The 17,679-nt window shown below is 44.0% G+C and overlaps 1 protein-coding gene across 2 annotated transcripts in view; it reads right to left on the bottom strand.

The window, feature by feature from the left end:
- Window positions 1-12,655: 12,655 nt before the first annotated feature.
- LOC309482973 (uncharacterized protein) overlaps window positions 12,656-17,679 on the bottom strand; it is a 32,453-nt gene continuing 27,429 nt past the window's right edge. Inside the window, exons 15-17 of one of the 2 annotated variants that reach the window (XM_082148571.1) lie at window positions 13,631-17,445; window positions 13,011-13,521; window positions 12,656-12,926 (exon numbers count right to left, since the gene is read on the bottom strand). In XM_082148571.1, the coding sequence (XP_082004697.1) occupies window positions 17,117-17,445 (329 nt within the window). In that variant the 3' untranslated portion in view covers window positions 12,656-12,926; window positions 13,011-13,521; window positions 13,631-17,116. The remainder of the gene's footprint in view (window positions 12,927-13,010; window positions 13,522-13,630; window positions 17,446-17,679) is intronic. The other variant, XM_082148572.1, reaches the window with a different exon arrangement.

Here is a 17,679-nt window from a genome sequence, read left to right as displayed (position 1 = left end):
CAGTGCAGGTTTGTGGGGCTAGGAGAAGATCTCAGGGAACTGAAAGTGTTACTCACAACTCTTCTGTTGTCCAAATACAAACTGTTGTCAAAACATCTTTAGGCCCTAAAGATATTGAGAGAATTGCTGAAAGTTTGCCATCAGTGCAAAGACATTTTTCTGAGTTTAGGAGAGAGTTGTCCAAAAAGATGCGGCTCTACGATATGTCTCTAGCTGAAGTCACTCAGCTAATATCACAGATCTTGACTGAGTCAGAATTCAATGATTTTGAAAGTGCTGTAAACAATTCTGAGTTTCAAAATGCCAGAAAAGATGAATTGAGAGATGGAGTTTTGAGAGTGTTAACGGACATTGTTGGACCGAACGTGGACTGGTCAAAGATCACTAGTTTGGTACAGAAGAAGGGTGAAACTGTTTGTGAGTACACAAAAAGATTTTGCCAGACCGCTTCAGAGTACAGTGGAATTGCAGACACGCCAGAGAAGGTGTTAGGTGATAATGGCCCTTTGGTTCGCACATGGTTTCAATGTCTTTTGCCAGAACACAGAAAGGCGTTGCCTTACTTAAACATCACATGGTGTACAAGAACCCTGCAAAACAACTTGGACAGTTTAGCTACTTGGGAAAGAGACTCTGATGTCAAGGCAAGAGTAAAAATTGCAGCAGCATCCTTTAAGGTCAATTCTGAGAAACAGAAATGCAAATGTCCTAGAGAAGCCAGTTGTTCTTACTGTGGCAAGCACGGACATTTTGGAAAAGAATGTAGAAAAAACAAAAATAACTTAAGACAAGTTAACAATGTTATGCAGCTTTTACTACATTTGTTTGCTACTTTGAAGCAACCCCTCCCCTCGTCATTGAACTCGTGGGTAAGCTTTTTGAGGTGTTAACCATTTGGGCTGTGATTGCTTAATCTCCCCAGTAACTTACAACAAAGATTAAAGACTTATTGACTGTCACAGCCTTTGTTTGGGGGACATTCAGTATACTCACAGCTTTAAATGTTATACTGCAGAACATTACAATCAGACACCATCCTCTGTTATGATGCCTACTAGGACTGATGTTTCACTGGAGAATGGAAATGTGCCAATTTTCTCACACACTGTACAGTGTGCACACAACAGGGACAGAATAGGACACACAGACCAGTGCGGAGCCCAGGGAAGAACCGAAGTGCAACAGGCATCGGGGGCAAAACCTTGTGGTGAAGATTTCCTCATCCCCCCTCTTATCCCCACCTCACTGGTCCATAGGTGTCAAATCAATTAAGAAATAGGGAAAGAATGAAACAACAACAGCAGACTCTAAAAACCACACAACCATAGTGTTTGAAGAAATACTGCTCTGTTTTCTGTTTTCTTTCTTCCTCTGTACAGATACCACTTGATGGCTGTTCCGAGATCCATATGCAACGACCGTCTCACCTGCATATGAAGCCACAATCTCAAGAAGACAACTAGACCCACTGCTGAATGAACTATCACAAAAGAAAAAGAAGAAAAAATACACAACGCAGAGACTTCACGGACCCTAATTGCATGTTTTGTTTCTGTGTCAGCATGCAATTACAGATGAACAACACAGATCATGCTTGTGCCTGTAACTATTTCAAGTTACAAGAATGAACTTTTAAGTGTCTAAATTTGTATTTTGTGAGAGTTTTTAAGAACTCTCAAAGAGGGGACTGAAGGGTTACAAATTTAAGAATCTATTTCAGATATGCTTCCTTACATAACATCATGGTGAAGAATACTGATTTTAGCATTTGAGGTTTTAATTTAGATTCCAATACAAACTGATAAAGTTTAGTAGACTGATTTCAGATGATTATTGAGTCTCCAGCAAGAGTCTCCTTTCCTGCCAGTCCTGTTTTCTCTATTGTATTTTAAATGAGTCAGATCACTGAGATTCTCACCTTTCAGCCTAGACGTTGAATCGTTAGGTTGATTGGATTAGCTGTAGGGGAGACTTTCACCTTTTGTCTTTAATGGCTCTGGGATGGCCCTTGGAACCGGAGTTCCTGGCCAGTATCAGCATTTGAATAGCTATGCTGATTCAATTGGACTGGTAGTGCTCTCAGACTAGGGTGTTACCTAAACCTGTTACATGCTTTGTTTGAATTTGTCTCCACCTTCAGAAGTCCCTCCTCCTAAAATGCCTCTAAGACACCATGTACAGTTACATACTTTAGATTTTGTTGGACGAACCGCAGCCGCGCTCAAATAAAGAAACTCTTCTGTTTGAACGTGATCCCAACGTCTCCTGGTCTGCTTTGAAGAAAGAAAAAACTTTCCAACAACTCCTCTTGCCACTTCTTTCTCATTTCTGCTTTGATTATGCTTTTAACTTCCGCCATACTATAACTTACTACCATATCTATCTGTTTTTTTTGGTTGCATTTTTTGCATATTTGTCTGCCAATTCATTTCCATCTACTCCTATATGTGCTGGAATCCAGATGAATTTTACTACTATTCCTACTCTATTAATTCTGAAAACAGTTTGGGCTATTTCCAACATAATATCCTGTCTTGCTTCTGATTGCATGTTCTTAATACTGGTTAACGCACTGCTTGAATCTGACCCTATTAACACTTCCATTGGCTTACTATTTTCTACTCACTCAAGGGCTAAGAGAATGGCCAACATTTCTCCTGTAAACACGGACAATTTATCATTTACTCTCTTATTTAACATAACATTCATTTCTGGTATAATGAACGCAGCTCCTACACTATTATCATCTGTTTTTGATGCATCTGTATATATCTCAGTAAACATAGAATAATTCTCCTCTAGGTATCTACTAACCTGACTCCTGTCAATACTATTTTCTTTTTTCCACTCTAAAAGGTGCAAATCTACCTCTAATTCCCCTAATAGCCAAGGTGGAACATTGGATAATGGCACAGTGGGGCTTACCGTCATATTTCCTATCCCTATCTCATCGACTGCATCTCTTATTATCCAACCAAAGCTCTTAATCTGCCGTCTTTCCTTTTCTTGACAAGGTTGTAACACCTTCTGATTCGGGTGTCTTTCCTTATGCTCTTTTAAATTTGCCCAGTACGTTAATGCTATCTGATTTCTTCTAATATCCAATGGTATCTCATTCATTTCTACTTGTAATGCTGCTAATGGGGTTGTTTTAAAAGCACCACAACAGAGTCTCAACGCCTGACTTTGAATAACATCCAACTTTTTTAATTATGTTCTCAAAGCAGACTGGTAAACGGTACATCCATAATCAATAACTGCCCTAATTAATCCAATATATACTGCTTTCAATGAGGTCCTACTTGCTCCCCACTCTCTACATCTCAGACATCTTACTACATTTAGTAGGGGAGCGCGGGGCACAACCTAACGCGGGGCTAGTTGTAACACGCTTGTTTTAAATACTTCCGCACATGCTTGGATGACGAAACTTTGTGTATTTACTAGTTGCCATATCAACACTATATATAAAAAAAAATTCCGCCAAAATTATTATTTTTTTGGAAGATATCCATAGACATTTATTACACCATAGCAAAAGTAAATTTCTTACTTAAGTTAATTTTTCATCTCTATTTTTTGTGTTTATTTAAAATAAGACAAATCTGATATTATTTTAATCTCCAAGATGTTATTTAACAGTTGAGATAGTTATTTAATGCTTCGCTAACTAGCAGAAGACACTAGCAGGGTTTAAATCCCAGTTGTGCAGGCGGGGGCATGTTGTAACACTGCGTTACAATGAGCCCCTATTAGAAATATGCTATTATATTCTATACTTTTATTAATTTTATTGGGAAAACGTGAGAAAAAGGTGAATAAAGACTGAGAGTTAATGTTCAGAAATTACTAATTATTTATTTGTTTTGAACTATGTTGTATAGCTGTGTTTTCATGTGTTTGTAGTCAAAATTCAATTTAATTATTAAAAATTGCCATTATTTTATATGAAAAAGTTTTTTAATTGTATTTTATTTAGAAAATATTTTAGTTTGTTTTGTATATATTTTTTATTAGATCAGATAACATTTTAAGCTGTCATATGTTATGTTACAATGCGCCCCACACATGTTACAATGTACCCCACCTATGGGGCATGTTGTCACATTTCACTTCCATTCTTTCGGGGTATGTCAAGAAAAAAGTATATACTGTATTAATAAAACAAAACCACATAATTGTACTAGACATGTGGGAAAAAATAAATACCCTGAACCATAAGTAGATTTACACAAACTGAGAAAGTCAAAAAGCGTTAGGTTGTGCCCCGCTCTCCCCTATTCTTTTACATTTTTCAACAACATTCTCAATATGTATTTTCCAGTTAAGTTTTTTGTCAAACCATATCCCGAGATATTTAAAACATTCCACTCTCTCTAGATTTTTGTCATAAAGTTTAAGTTGAATCTGTTCTTGATTTTTCCTTTGTGAAAAACAGATTACTTTGGTCTTTGCCATTGAAAACCTAAAACCCCATTCCATTCCCCAACACTCTACTTTCCCAATTGCCTCTTGCATCTTCCTCACTATATATTCTATATTTCTTCCCTTTTTCCACATAACACCGTCATCTGCAAATAAAGCAACACTTATAGATCTATCAACTCTACTAAACACTTCATTTATCATAATTGAAAACAAAACTGGACTAACTATACTCCCTTGAGGAGTTCCATTTTCCACTAAATACTTTGTACTCAATTCTTTCCCTATTCTTATTGCGATCCACCTATCTGTAATAAGGGATCCACTGGAGGCAAGTTGAGAAATGAGAACCCAAGTGCAGTTTATTGTAACTAAAATAAAACATGAAACAAAAACATGACGTGGCATGAAAACAAAAACCATGGCATGAACATGAAACTTACACAACAGCAGAATTACAAGAAACAATACTTGACAAAGACACATGGCAAACATGAGGGCTTAAATACACAGACTAATGACAAAACAAGGGACACCTGTGAACAATGATCAGACAATTAACCAATGACAAGACATGGCAGGATCACATGACAAACAGGGAATCACATGACAGACATGGAAACAAGACATGACACAGAAACATGACAAGAACAAACCCAAAACGTGACAGAATGCCCCCCTCTAAGGGCGTCTCCTGACGCCCAACAAAACCAAAATACAAGATAAGACCAGGAGGGTGGTGGAGTGGAGGAGGTCATGGGGGAGGGATGGTGGGCCAGGCCCGTGCAGGGGGACAGGACATGGGACGTGGCATGGCGTGGACGGGCCTGGGTCGTGGCATGGCGTGGGCGGACCTGGGCCGTGGCATGGCGTGGGCGGATCCGGCAGTGCAGGAAGCCAGGGCGGATCCGGCAGTGCAGGAAGCCAGGGCGGATCCGGCAGTGCAGGAAGCCAGGGCGGATCCGGCAGTGCAGGAAGCCAGGGCGGATCCGGCAGTGCAGGAAGCCAGGGCGGATCCGGCAGTGCTGGAGGCCAGGGCGGATCCGGCAGTGCTGGAGGCCAGGGCGGACCAGACAGTTCAGGTGGCCAAGGTGGACCAGACAGTTCAGATGGCCAAGGTGGACCAGACAGTTCAGATGGCCATGGCGGCGCGGCCTCCATGGTCCTATCAAGGTCCTATCCTATCAAAGACGTGACGTGAAGCTCAGTCTCTGGCTCGGCAGACGTGACGTGAAGCTCAGTCTCTGGCTCGGCAGACGTGACGTGAAGCTCAGTCTCTGGCTCGGCAGACGTGACGTGAAGCTCAGTCTCTGGCTCGGCAGACGTGACGTGAAGCTCAGTCTCTGGCTCGGCAGACGTGACGTGAAGCTCAGTCTCCGGCTCGGCAGACGTGACGTGAAGCTCAGTCTCCGGCTCGGCAGACGTGACGTGAACTTCAAATGTGTGCACAGACCACACACACCATATGGCTGTGGCCATAATTGTTAGTGTAGCCCTAACTGAGGGCTCAGGTTCAGGCGTGGCGGCGGCCATCTTGTCAGGAGACACAGGCTCGGTGGCGGCCATCTTGTCAGGAGACACAGGCTCGGCGGCGGCCATCTTGTCAGGAGACACAGGCTCGGCGGCGGCCATCTTGTCAGGAGACACAGGCTCGGCGGAGGCCATCTTGTCAGGAGACACAGGCTCGGCGGAGGCCATCTTGTCAGGAGACACAGGCTCGGCGGCGGCCATCTTGTCAGGAGACACCGGCTCGGCGGCCGACGTGGCGTGAACAGACTCGGACTTGGCAGGCGTGACGTGAAGAGACCCGGACTTGGCAGGCGTGACGTGAAGAGACCCAGACATGGCAGACATGACGTGAAGAGATTCAGGCTTGGCAGACATGACGTGAAGAGATTCAGGCTTGGCAGACATGACGTGAAGAGATTCAGGCTTGGCAGACATGACGTGAAGAGATTCAGGCTTGGCAGACATGACGTGAAGAGATTCAGGCTTGGCAGACATGACATGAAGAAATTCAGGCTTGGCAGGCTTGGCAGACATGACGTGAAGTGGCTCAGGCTTGACAGGCATGACGTGAAGTGGCTCAGGCTTGGCAGGCATGACCTGAAGTGGCTCAGGCTTGGCAGGCATGACGTGAAGTGGCTCAGGCTTGGCAGATACTGTGGGTTTGTGGGGCTTCTCCTCAAAACCCACAGTAAGTGAGGAACCGCTCAATAATAGGGCATAGTCAATATATTGGGCCAAGGACCAGTGGATTTTTCCCCCAGGTAGCTGGTAGCGAACAGGCTCATTTAAACCTACCCTAAAAATGTCTTTGAGCGCCACATCATTAAAATCCACGAGGTGAGAGAGTTCACAAAATTCTGCCACATATGTTTCAATGGGAAGATTTCCCTGGCGTAGATTCAGGAGGGCAACCGCTGGGTTCATTGTTGTAGGTCAAGTATTCTGTAATAAGGGATCCACTGGAGGCAAGTTGAGAAATGAGAACCCAAGTGCAGTTTATTGTAACTAAAATAAAACATGAAACAAAAACATGACGTGGCATGAAAACAAAAACCGTGGCATGAACATGAAACTTACACAACAGCAGAATTACAAGAAACAATACTTGACAAAGACACATGGCAAACATGAGGGCTTAAATACACAGACTAATGACAAAACAAGGGACACCTGTGAACAATGATCAGACAATTAACCAATGACAAGACATGGCAGGATCACATGACAAACAGGGAATCACATGACAGACATGGAAACAAGACATGACAGAAACATGACAAGAACAAACCCAAAACGTGACACTATCAGTTAAAAAGTTTTTGATCCAACTATACATTCTCCATCTTATTCCCATTTGAAAAATCTTAATCATTAGTCCTTGTTTCCACAACATATCGTAAGCCTTCTCAACATCAAAAAACACAGATACTATACTTTCTTTATTAATTTGAGCTTTTCTAATTTCACTCTCTAAACATATAGCCGGATCTATTGTGCTTCGTCCCTTTCTAAACCCGCTCTGGTAATCCTTTATTAGTTCCTTTGTCTCCAAATAATACTTTAATCTTTCATTTATCATTTTTTCCATAATTTTCCCTACATGTGAAGTTAAAGCAATCGGTCTATAACTTTCTGCCAAACTCGAATCCTTACCTGGTTTACATATAGGGACAATAATTGACTCTTTCCACTGTTTTGGCAAACTTCCCACTTCCCATACCTTATTATATAACTTTAAAACCATTTCTTTACTCTCATCATTTACATTTTTTATCATACAATAACTTATTTGATCATTCCCTGGCTTTGTTTTCCCCCGATTTTCTTAAAGACATTATTCAATTCACCCATTGTAAACATCACATTTATTGTACTTTCATTTTCCCCATCATCCTGTATTACTTCAACATTATCTTTTATTGTTTTCTCCCTCTGTAACCAGTGGCGGCTCCAGACAATTTTGATTGGGGGGGCAATGGGGGGTCCTGGTCATTTCAAGGGGGGTCTCATGAAAACCAACAGAAAATACAGTGGACACGGCTAATAACTGCATATTACTGCTACTAAACAACAAAAACAACACAGCATATCAACTACTTTGTTTTTAATTAATGAATCAATTGCAGTTTGCAAACAATATGCTCGAACTTTAATTGCCACACCCATGACAGAAAACATATTTACAAAATAGTATCTTATTCTCTATGGAAGCTTGTTTCCGCCACTGAATAATAAATAAATAATAATTATTGCGACTTTTTATCTCACAATTCTGACTTTTTTTTCTCACAATATCGATATATCAAGTCAGAATTGTGACTTTTTTCCTCAGAATTGGGAGATATAAAGTCAGAATTGCATGATATAAAGTCGCAATTGCGTGTTATAAAGTCAGAATTGTGAGATATAAACTATTCTGAGGTAAAAAAAAAAAAAAAAAAGTCCGTCTTTTTTTCCCTTAGAATTGGACTTTATATCTCACAATTCTGACTTTATATCTCACAATTCTGAGAAAAGATGTCAGAATTGCGAGATATAAACTCGCAATTATGTGTTATAAAGTCAGAATTGCGTGATATAAAGTCGCAATTGCGAGAGAAAAATTCTGACTTTATAAGACGCAATTGTGACTTTATTTCACGCAATTCTGACTTAACACGCAATTGCGACTTTATTTCACGCAATTCTGACTTTATATCTCACAATTCGGACTTTATAACACGCAATTGCGACTTTATTTCACGCAATTCTGACTTTATATCTCACAATTCGGACTTTATAACACGCAATTGCGACTTTATTTCATGCAATTCTGACTTTATATCTCGCAATTCTGAGAAATAAAGACAGAATTGCGAGATGTAAACTCGAAATTGTGAGATAAAAAGTCGCAATTATCTTTTAAAATGTTTTATTCTGTGGCGGAAACAAGCTTCCATAATTATCATACTCTCACCACCTTTTGATTGCCCTACTTCTGTCCAGTTTCCCCCTGGCATCTTCTCTGCTCCTCTTTTGACCAACAAAGCGAATAAGCGATCCATTTTTAGCTTCTGTAGCAGCTCTTGCGGGCTCGCAGCAGCGCCTTGAACGCCATGACGCAAGGCGCAGCGACATTCATGGGGCGTCGCAGTGATTCTTATGTTTATGTTTTTTTTATATGTTGAATAAATTATTAATTATTATTGTTCTGCGTAGTTTGAAGAGAAACATTTTTAAATCTTTATCCCGGATATATATATTTTAATCAGGAAGGGGGTGGGGGGTCAAATGGGGGGTCAAGGCGTTTTTTGGGAGGGTCTTGAGACCCCCCAAGACCCCCCCTGGCGCCGCCGGTGTCTGTAACTTTTCCTCATTACTCAAATTACCATTACTGTGTATTTTAACACATGTCCTTGCCAGCAACTCTGCTTTACCTTTGTTCTCTATTATTATTTTCTCTCCTTCTTTCATTATAGGATAACCATACTCTCTTTTATTTCCTGACATTCTCTTAATCATACCCCATACTCTATCTAATGGTGTACTTCTTCCAAGAGATTCACAATACTTCCCCCAACAGTTTTTCTTAACACTCTTTATTGTCTTCCTTACTACAGCCTGCTTCCTCTTATATTCAATAAAATTCTGAAAGTTATGTGTTCTTTTCAGGATTTTAAATGCCTTATTTCTCTCTTTAACTACCTTTGTGCATTCTTGCGTCCACGGAACTATTTTCTTTCTGTTACTGCCTCCTCTTTTTGTTATCAACTCTTTTGCTGCACCTAAAATAATACTACTTATTTCTTCATTCAGATCTTCAATTCCCTGATTTATACTAACCTCCTTTAATTTTTCTTTGGACAATATTCTAAACTTGTTCCAATCTGCTTCCTCAAATTTTCCACCTACTTACTTTCTCTTTCTTTTGCATGTCCCTGTCTATTCCAATTTCTGTAAATATAGGATAATGATCACTCCCTATAGTGCTTTCCTTATTTACTTCCTAACTATCCCTACCAAAGACTGGGACATCAACGTAAGATCTATTGCGGTTTCTGTACCCTTACTTAAGTTTATCCTTGTACCAGATCCATCATTTAGACACTAATTCCTTTTCATCCATTATCTCTTCTAAAATTTCTCCATTCAAATCTTCTTTTTCACCCCACACCTTTCTATGTGCATTAAAATCCCCGCACCAAATAATTTTTCTCCTCCACTCCTGATTCTAGTTGTACTTTCTCTAGTTTTTTACATGGGTTATAGAAGTTAATCACTTTAATCTTTTCTTTCTTGTTCCATATTTCAATAACTATTACCTCTAATTCTTGTATTGTTTTTAACCTCCTATATACTATACCCTCTTTAATAAATATTGCACACCCTCCTCCAATTCCATTTCTTCTATCTTCACGTATGGTATTATATCCTTTAATAATGAAATCCAGATTAGGTTTGAGCCATGTTTCCTGAATGCACATGATATCTGGTTTCTTTCCTAGTTTATCAACATATCCCTTAAACTCATATCCATTTGATAACAAACTTCTTGCATTAAGTTATGCTTTGAGAAGCTGTATCTGCGTTCCCTTCTCCATGGTTAAGGTCAGCATGTATCTTTTCCCATGACAAATCTTTCATGTTTAGGAACTTAGCTGCTGCTTTAACTATGATTTTAATCTTCTCTGTTTTTGTTTTTGCTTGTTATGAGCAGTTTATGACATATGCTACAAAAAGCACTATCCTATCCATTGATATTCCTGTGTTTTCCTGTCCTAACCTCGTTCCTTCTTTAGTCGTACTAATGTCTTAGTTTCCTCTTTCATTATTACATATTTTCACAGCCTCCGACTGCATATGTTACTTTCTGATTTGATTTCACTTTTTGAACCTCTACTGCAGGGGCGTGTCTAGAGCATTTTCAGTGGGGGGGCCATGCTGGGGCACTGCCTCCAAACGGGGTGGCCGCCAGTGACCAAAAAAAAAAGAGCTAAATTCTACAGTATATTACGTAAATCCTATTGATTTTATTATTTTTTTTAACTTGAATAAAGTTACTTGTAAACAAATGTAGTAATAAAGCACATTTTGATTAATTTAGTTTTTTGTCATCCCTGTATATATCCATTAAGTTAAATTTGAGAGCCAGTGTTTATTATTTTTTGTGTTTTCATAAAACTAACAAGTTTATCAAATAAAAACAATTTTTAATAATGAGCAATTTTAAATTCCCAGAAGCAGAAACGATGTCAATTATTTTCTTTTAATAAGTAGTTTGGCCATTACAATATACAGTAGTTTTATTCACAATCTCTTTCAAATAATAATAAATTAATAAATAAAAAATTCCCCCCACTGTAATAATTCAAATGGTTTGGTCAAAACATCATAGTGTTTCATTCAACATTTCTTTCAGATTAAATTACAAAAAAGCTGAGTAACACAGAGTTAAAGTTTTAGCACTGTAACAGTTCAAAAGAAAACAACACATAATGTTTTATAAAATGTTTTATAAAAAAAACATTTTACTAACATTGTCACTAACATTTTAGTAACTAAACTGAATTTTATTAGGTTTAGTGACAACATGTTACAATGTTTACATGATACAATTTGTGGAGGAGGAATGGGTCTACCTCCAATTGTCAATCCTTTATTATTAAATATGGGAGATTGTGTATGCCACTTGCAGGAGACCTTGCATCTAGATTCAACTAACCTCCAGGTTTGAATAAGATGGGAAACTATGGGACCAAAGTGCAGCCGACATTGCTTATTTGATACATTAGAGAAAAGGATGTCTTCCAGATTCCATGGATGCACAATATGTTCTTCTATCTTGCGCCAAGAGACAGGAGTATACGGGTTAAACCATACAAGCAAAGGCCGGAGTACAAAAGACCAAAAATAGAGCTTACAATCAGGCACTGCCAAACCCCCATCTACCCTCTTCCTCTGTAAAGTTGCCAGTTTTAAACGTGGTCTTTTTCTATTCCAGATGAATTGGGAGATATTACCATGGATTTTATTCCAGAAGTTGACAGCAGGGGAGAGGGGTATCATAGAACTAAAAACTGCGACTTTCTTGACTTTAAAATATATCTTTTAAATTGACAAACATCATATGTGTAATTCAGGGCACAATTCAAACGAGATCAAAATATTTGTCTCTCGCCATTGACTACCATATAATATTTTTCCGAAATAAGGTCCCATGGTGGTCAACCGGAAGGGGAGGGACTTAGGCTCTCTATTGCAACCCTTGTTAATTACCATGCCAACTAATCACCTGATCCATTAACAAGGAACACCCATAAATTGATTGATTTTTTTATTTTTAATAAAAAAAAATGTAATCAATGTTTTTTTTTGTTTTTTTTAAAGACAAGTAAAAAAGACAAGACAAATGGAACTTTTAAAACATTTATAAAAAAAAAAAAACATATTACATTTTATTACACAATTCTTCTCTTCCTCTTCAAGGCAGCGCTCAGGAGCTTCTTGGCGATTTTGTGTGGGGACTTTAGCGGAGACAGCCGAACAATGGGGTACTTTTAAGACTGAGGTTCATTGGTATGAGCACCTTGTGCTGCTGCCGCCGCTTCGCTGGGCTCCTCCTGCAAAGATAGAGGAAAGGCAAAGAGTCAGCGAACACGTCCACCCGTCGGACAAACGGTTAAACAGACCCACCAAAAGATGGACTTAGCGAGCGAAGCGGACCCCGTCGAGTCAATGTCGTCCTCCTCTGCCATCTGCGGAGGGATGGCGGCGGGGGACGGCCGCTTACGGGTTCTCCTTTGGGCCCCCTTTGGCCCGGAGGAGGTGGCGGGGCTCTTCGGGGTCCCCGGGGGGGCATCCTCACCCTCCACGTCTGCCTCAAACAGGCTGCGTTGTTCCGCAGCCTGCGTGGCGTCCAGGTTGAGAGCGTAGAAGCGGTCAGCCGTGGAGGGGTCGTGGCACATGAAGCGTGCCACTTTGTGCCTGTCCCCGGGGCTGTGGGTGTTCTTGGCCTGTACAGAGAGGAAAGCATAGTTAGAAACAAACACACGTACATCAGAAATTCACAAGGCAGAAACACGGGTGGGAAAACTCACATGGGTGGCGATGGAGGTCCTCAGATCCGTGAAGTTTGGAGTTCCTGGCAGGTCCATCCCAGCCCATGCCTCCTGAAAATATTGATTCAGGCTCTTGTATGAGCTGGGCTTTGAGGTGAAGAAGAAATAGTGGGCGTTGCTACCACCCACTAATTCCTTCCTCATGGCCAGGAACTCCGCCAGCCACCCATACTTCAGGCCAACCATCACCACACAGGAGAGCCGACAGATGGGCGGTGGGGTCTCTGTCACATAGGCCAGGAACTGGGCCACGTTCTTTAGATACATCTGTATCGTCGGCTCCGCGATCTTGGCATGTTTGAGGGAGTTGTGCCAAGACCGCATCCTCACCGTGTCATTGACGAAGCCCAGGCTGGCCAGGTCCGGTTGCCCCACCGCCATGTATGCAAGGAAATTTTTGAACCGGAAGTCCTTGGACCCCACATTATTTACCAGCCTGGGAGATGGGTCGGCGCCTGCTGGTGGCCCCGGAACTCCTCGAGGAGGACGTCTGCGAAAAGAGAAAACACGCAAGAACAATGGGGGTAAGAACACAAACAATTATGGTTGGAACAATGGCTGCAAGGCGGGAGGGAGAAGCGACAGAGCGTAGTACTCACTCAGAGCCACCACGTGGTCGGGGAACGGGTTCTCCTCCCGTTGCTCAGACGGCTGGGGGGCAGGGGGCTGGTCCGAGGGGGCCTGGTCGGCCGGTTCCCCAGAGGATCCAGCACGGGGATCCCCTTCCTCCCACTCCGGCTCGGGGGTGCGGAGAGCGGACAGGAGTCTGCTCGTGACCCTGGCGACCTGGCTGGAGGGGGTGGTCCTCGACTTCCTCCTCAACAGGAGGTAGCGGCGGGTCACATCTCTTAGGGCCCGGCTAAGAATGTCCACCTGCCTGACAGGGGGCCGCGACGAGACGGAAAATGGCGCCCCCTAGTCGATTGGCCCTTTCGAAGCGGTGTCCGCGAAACCACTGTGGCAAACGCATTCATTTAATGGGCAAGTGGGATTTTTATAGAAAGGTCCCAGGGGCCCCGAATTCGGCACGGTGACCCCTGGGCCCGCCCCGAGCGACATACCGAAAGCGCCGGGCTCTAGAGCGAAGGCAAATTTTTTCAGCCTCTATGGGGGATGCGATAGTGGACTGAGTTTGATGGCAGCGGGGGATGCGTGTTTTTTCAGGAAGGTCCTAGAGCGAAGGCAACACATTTTCACCCTTTTACCCTAATCTCTGCCTTATGTCTTTTAGACTCATATACCCTAAGAGCCTTTTGAGTGAAAGTTGGGTATAAGTGGCACACTTCTTTCAGGAAGGTCCTAGATTTTCACGCTTCGGGGCCGTGCGTCAGGGGCCCCTGGAGAGTCAAAATCTCAAATATCAAAGTACCACGACCCTGCATCTACAAATGGGGGCCGTCCCACGGGCCATTTGTTGGTGTAGTGCTTTCACGGACGTGCAGTGTCTTTTTTGACCTTTCGACCCCTGAACGAGGTCGTAGGTCCACCAAACTTTTCCGCCCGCTCCAGGGGGCCATGACGAGACGGAAAATGGCGCCCGCTAGTCGATCGGCCCTTTCGAAGCGGTGTCCGCGAAACCACTGTGGCAAACGCATTCATTTAATGGGCGAGTGGGATTTTTATAGAAAGGTCCCAGGGGCCCCGAATTCGGCACGGTGACCCCTGGACCCGCCCCGAGCGACATACCAAAAGCGCAGGGCTCTAGAGCGAAGTCAAAACATTTTCCCTAACCCTAAGCCTAAAACTGAAATTTTCAGCCTCTAACATTTAATTGGCGAGTTGGAGTTTTGTAGAAAGGTCCCAGGGGCCCCAAATTTGGCACGGTGACACCTGGGCCCGCCCCGAGCGACATACCGAAAGCGCCGGTCTGTAGAGCGAAGGCACATTTTTTCAGCCTCAATGGGGGGATGCGATAGTGGACTGAGTTTGATGGCAGCGGGGGATGGGTGTTTTTTCAGAAAGGTCCTAGACTTTCACGCTTCGGGGCCATTCATCGGGGGCCCCTGGAGGGTCAAAATCTCAAGGAACCATGACCCTGCGTCTACGTACAGGGGCCGTCCCAGGGGCCCTTTGTTGGTGGACGTGCAGTGTCTTTTTTGACCTTTCGATCCCTGAACGAGGCTGTAGGTCCACCAAACTTTTCCGCCCGCTCCAGGGGGCCGTGACGAGATGGAAAATGGCGCCCCCTAGTCGATCGGCCCTTTCGAAGTGGTGTCAGAGAAACCACTATGGAGTGTCTTTTTTTACCTTTCGACCACTGAACGAGGTCGCAGGTCCACCAAACTTTTCCGCCCGCTCCAGGGGGCCGTGACGAGACGGAAAATGGCGCCCCCTAGTTGATCGTCCCTTTCGAAGCGGATTCAGAGAAACCACTATGGAGTGTCTTTTTTTACCTTTCGACCCCTGAATGAGGTCGTAGGTCCACCAAACTTTTCCGCCCGCTCCAGGGGGCCGTGACGAGACGGAAAATGGCGCCCGCTAGTCGATCGGCCCTTTCGAAGCGGTGTCCGCGAAACCACTGTGGCAAATGCATTCATTTAATGGGCGAGTGGGATTTTTATAAAAAGGTCCCAGGGGCCCCAAATTTGGCACGGTGACCCCTGGGCCCACCCCGAGCGACATACCGAAAGCGCCGGTCTGTAGAGCGTCTCGTCATGGCCCCCTGGAGTGGGCGGAAAAGTTTGGTGGACCTACGACCTCATTCAGGGGTCGAAAGGTCAAAAAAGACACTGCACGTCCGTGAAAGCACTACACCAACAAATGGCCCGTGGGATGGCCCCCATTCGTAGACGCAGGGTCGTGGTACCTTGATATTTGAGATTTTGACCCTCCAGGGGCTCCCAACGCACGACCCCCGAATCGTGAAAATCTAGGACCTTCCTGAAAGAAGTGTGCCACTTATACCCAACTTTCACTCAAAAGGTTCTTAGGGTATATGAGTCTAAGCGACATAAGGCAGAGATTAGGGTAAAAGGGTGAAAATGTGTTGCCTTCGCTCTAGGACCTTCCTGAAAAAACACGCAACCCCCGCTGCCATCAAACTCAGTCCACTATCGCATCCCCCATAGAGGTTGAAAAAAATTTGCCTTCGTTCTACAGACCGCCGCTTTCGGTGTCGCTCTGGGCGGGTCCAGGGGTCACCGTGCCAAATTTGGAGCCCCTGGGACCTTCCTATAAAAATCCCACTCGCCCATTAAATGAATGCATTTGCCACGGTGGTTCCGCGGACACCGGTTCGAAAGGGCCGATCGACTAGCGGGCGCCATTTTCCGTCTCGTCACTGCCCCCTGGGGCGGGCGGAAAAGTTTGGTGGACCTACGACCTCATTCAGGGGTCGAAAGGTAAAAAAAGACACTCCATAGTGGTTTCTCTGACACCGCTTCGAATGGGCCGATCGACTAGGGGGCGCCATTTTCCGTCTCGTCACTGCCCCCTGGAGCGGGCGGAAAAGTTTGGTGGACCTACAGCCTCGTTCAGGGATCGAAAGGTAAAAAAAGACACTCCACGTCCACCAACAAAGGGCCCCTGGGGCGGCCCCTGTACGTAGACGCAGGGTCATGGTTCCTTGAGATTTTGACCCTCCAGGGGCCCCGATGAATGGCCCCGAAGCGTGAAAGTCTAGGACCTTCCTGAAAAAACACCCATCCCCCGCCGCCATCAAACTCAGTCCACTATCGCATCCCCCATTGAGGCTGAAAAAATGTGCCTTCGCTCTACAGACCAGCGCTTTCGGTATGTCGCTCGGGGCGGGCCCAGGGGTCACCGTGCCAAATTTGGGGCCCCTGGGACCTTTCTACAAAACTCCAACTCGCCAATTAAATGTTAGAGGCTGAAAATTTCAGTTTTAGGCTTAGGGTTAGGGAAAATGTTTTGCCTTTGCTCTAGAGCCCTGCGCTTTTGGTATGTCGCTCGGGGCGGGCCCAGGGGTCACCGTGCCGAATTCGGGGCCCCTGGGACCTTTCTATAAAAATCCCACTCGCCCATTAAATGAATGCGTTTGCCACAGTGGTTTTGCGGACACCGCTTCGAAAGGGCCGATCGACTAGCGGGCACCATTTTCCGTTTGACCCTGGAGGGACAAAATCTCAAGGAACCATGACCCTGTGTCTACGTACAGGGGCCGTCCCAGGGGCCCTTTGTTGGTGGACGTGCAGTGTCTTTTTTGACCTTTCGATCCCTGAACGAGGCTGTAGGTCCACCAAACTTTCCCTGCCCGCTCCAGGGGGCCGTGACGAGGTGGAAAATGGCGCACCCTCGTCGATCGCCCCTTTTGAAGCGGTGTCCGCGAAACCACTGTGGCAAACGCATTCATTTAATGGGCAAGTGGGATTTTTATAGAAAGGTCCCAGGGGCCCCGAATTCGGCACGGTGACCCCTGGGCCCGCCCCGAGCGACATACCGAAAGCGCCGGGCTCTAGAGCGAAGGCAAATTTTTTCAGCCTCTATGGGGGATGCGATAGTGGACTGAGTTTGATGGCAGCGGGGGATGCGTGTTTTTTCAGGAAGGTCCTAGAGCGAAGGCAACACATTTTCACCCTTTTACCCTAATCTCTGCCTTATGTCTTTTAGACTCATATACCCTAAGAGCCTTTTGAGTGAAAGTTGGGTATAAGTGGCACACTTCTTTCAGGAAGGTCCTAGATTTTCA

The sequence above is a fragment of the Leuciscus leuciscus genome (genome assembly GCF_965113295.1).
Source record: "Leuciscus leuciscus genome assembly, chromosome: 19".
Classification (NCBI taxonomy): Eukaryota; Metazoa; Chordata; class Actinopteri; order Cypriniformes; family Leuciscidae; genus Leuciscus; species Leuciscus leuciscus.
This window is presented reverse-complemented; position numbering and strand designations above follow the sequence as displayed.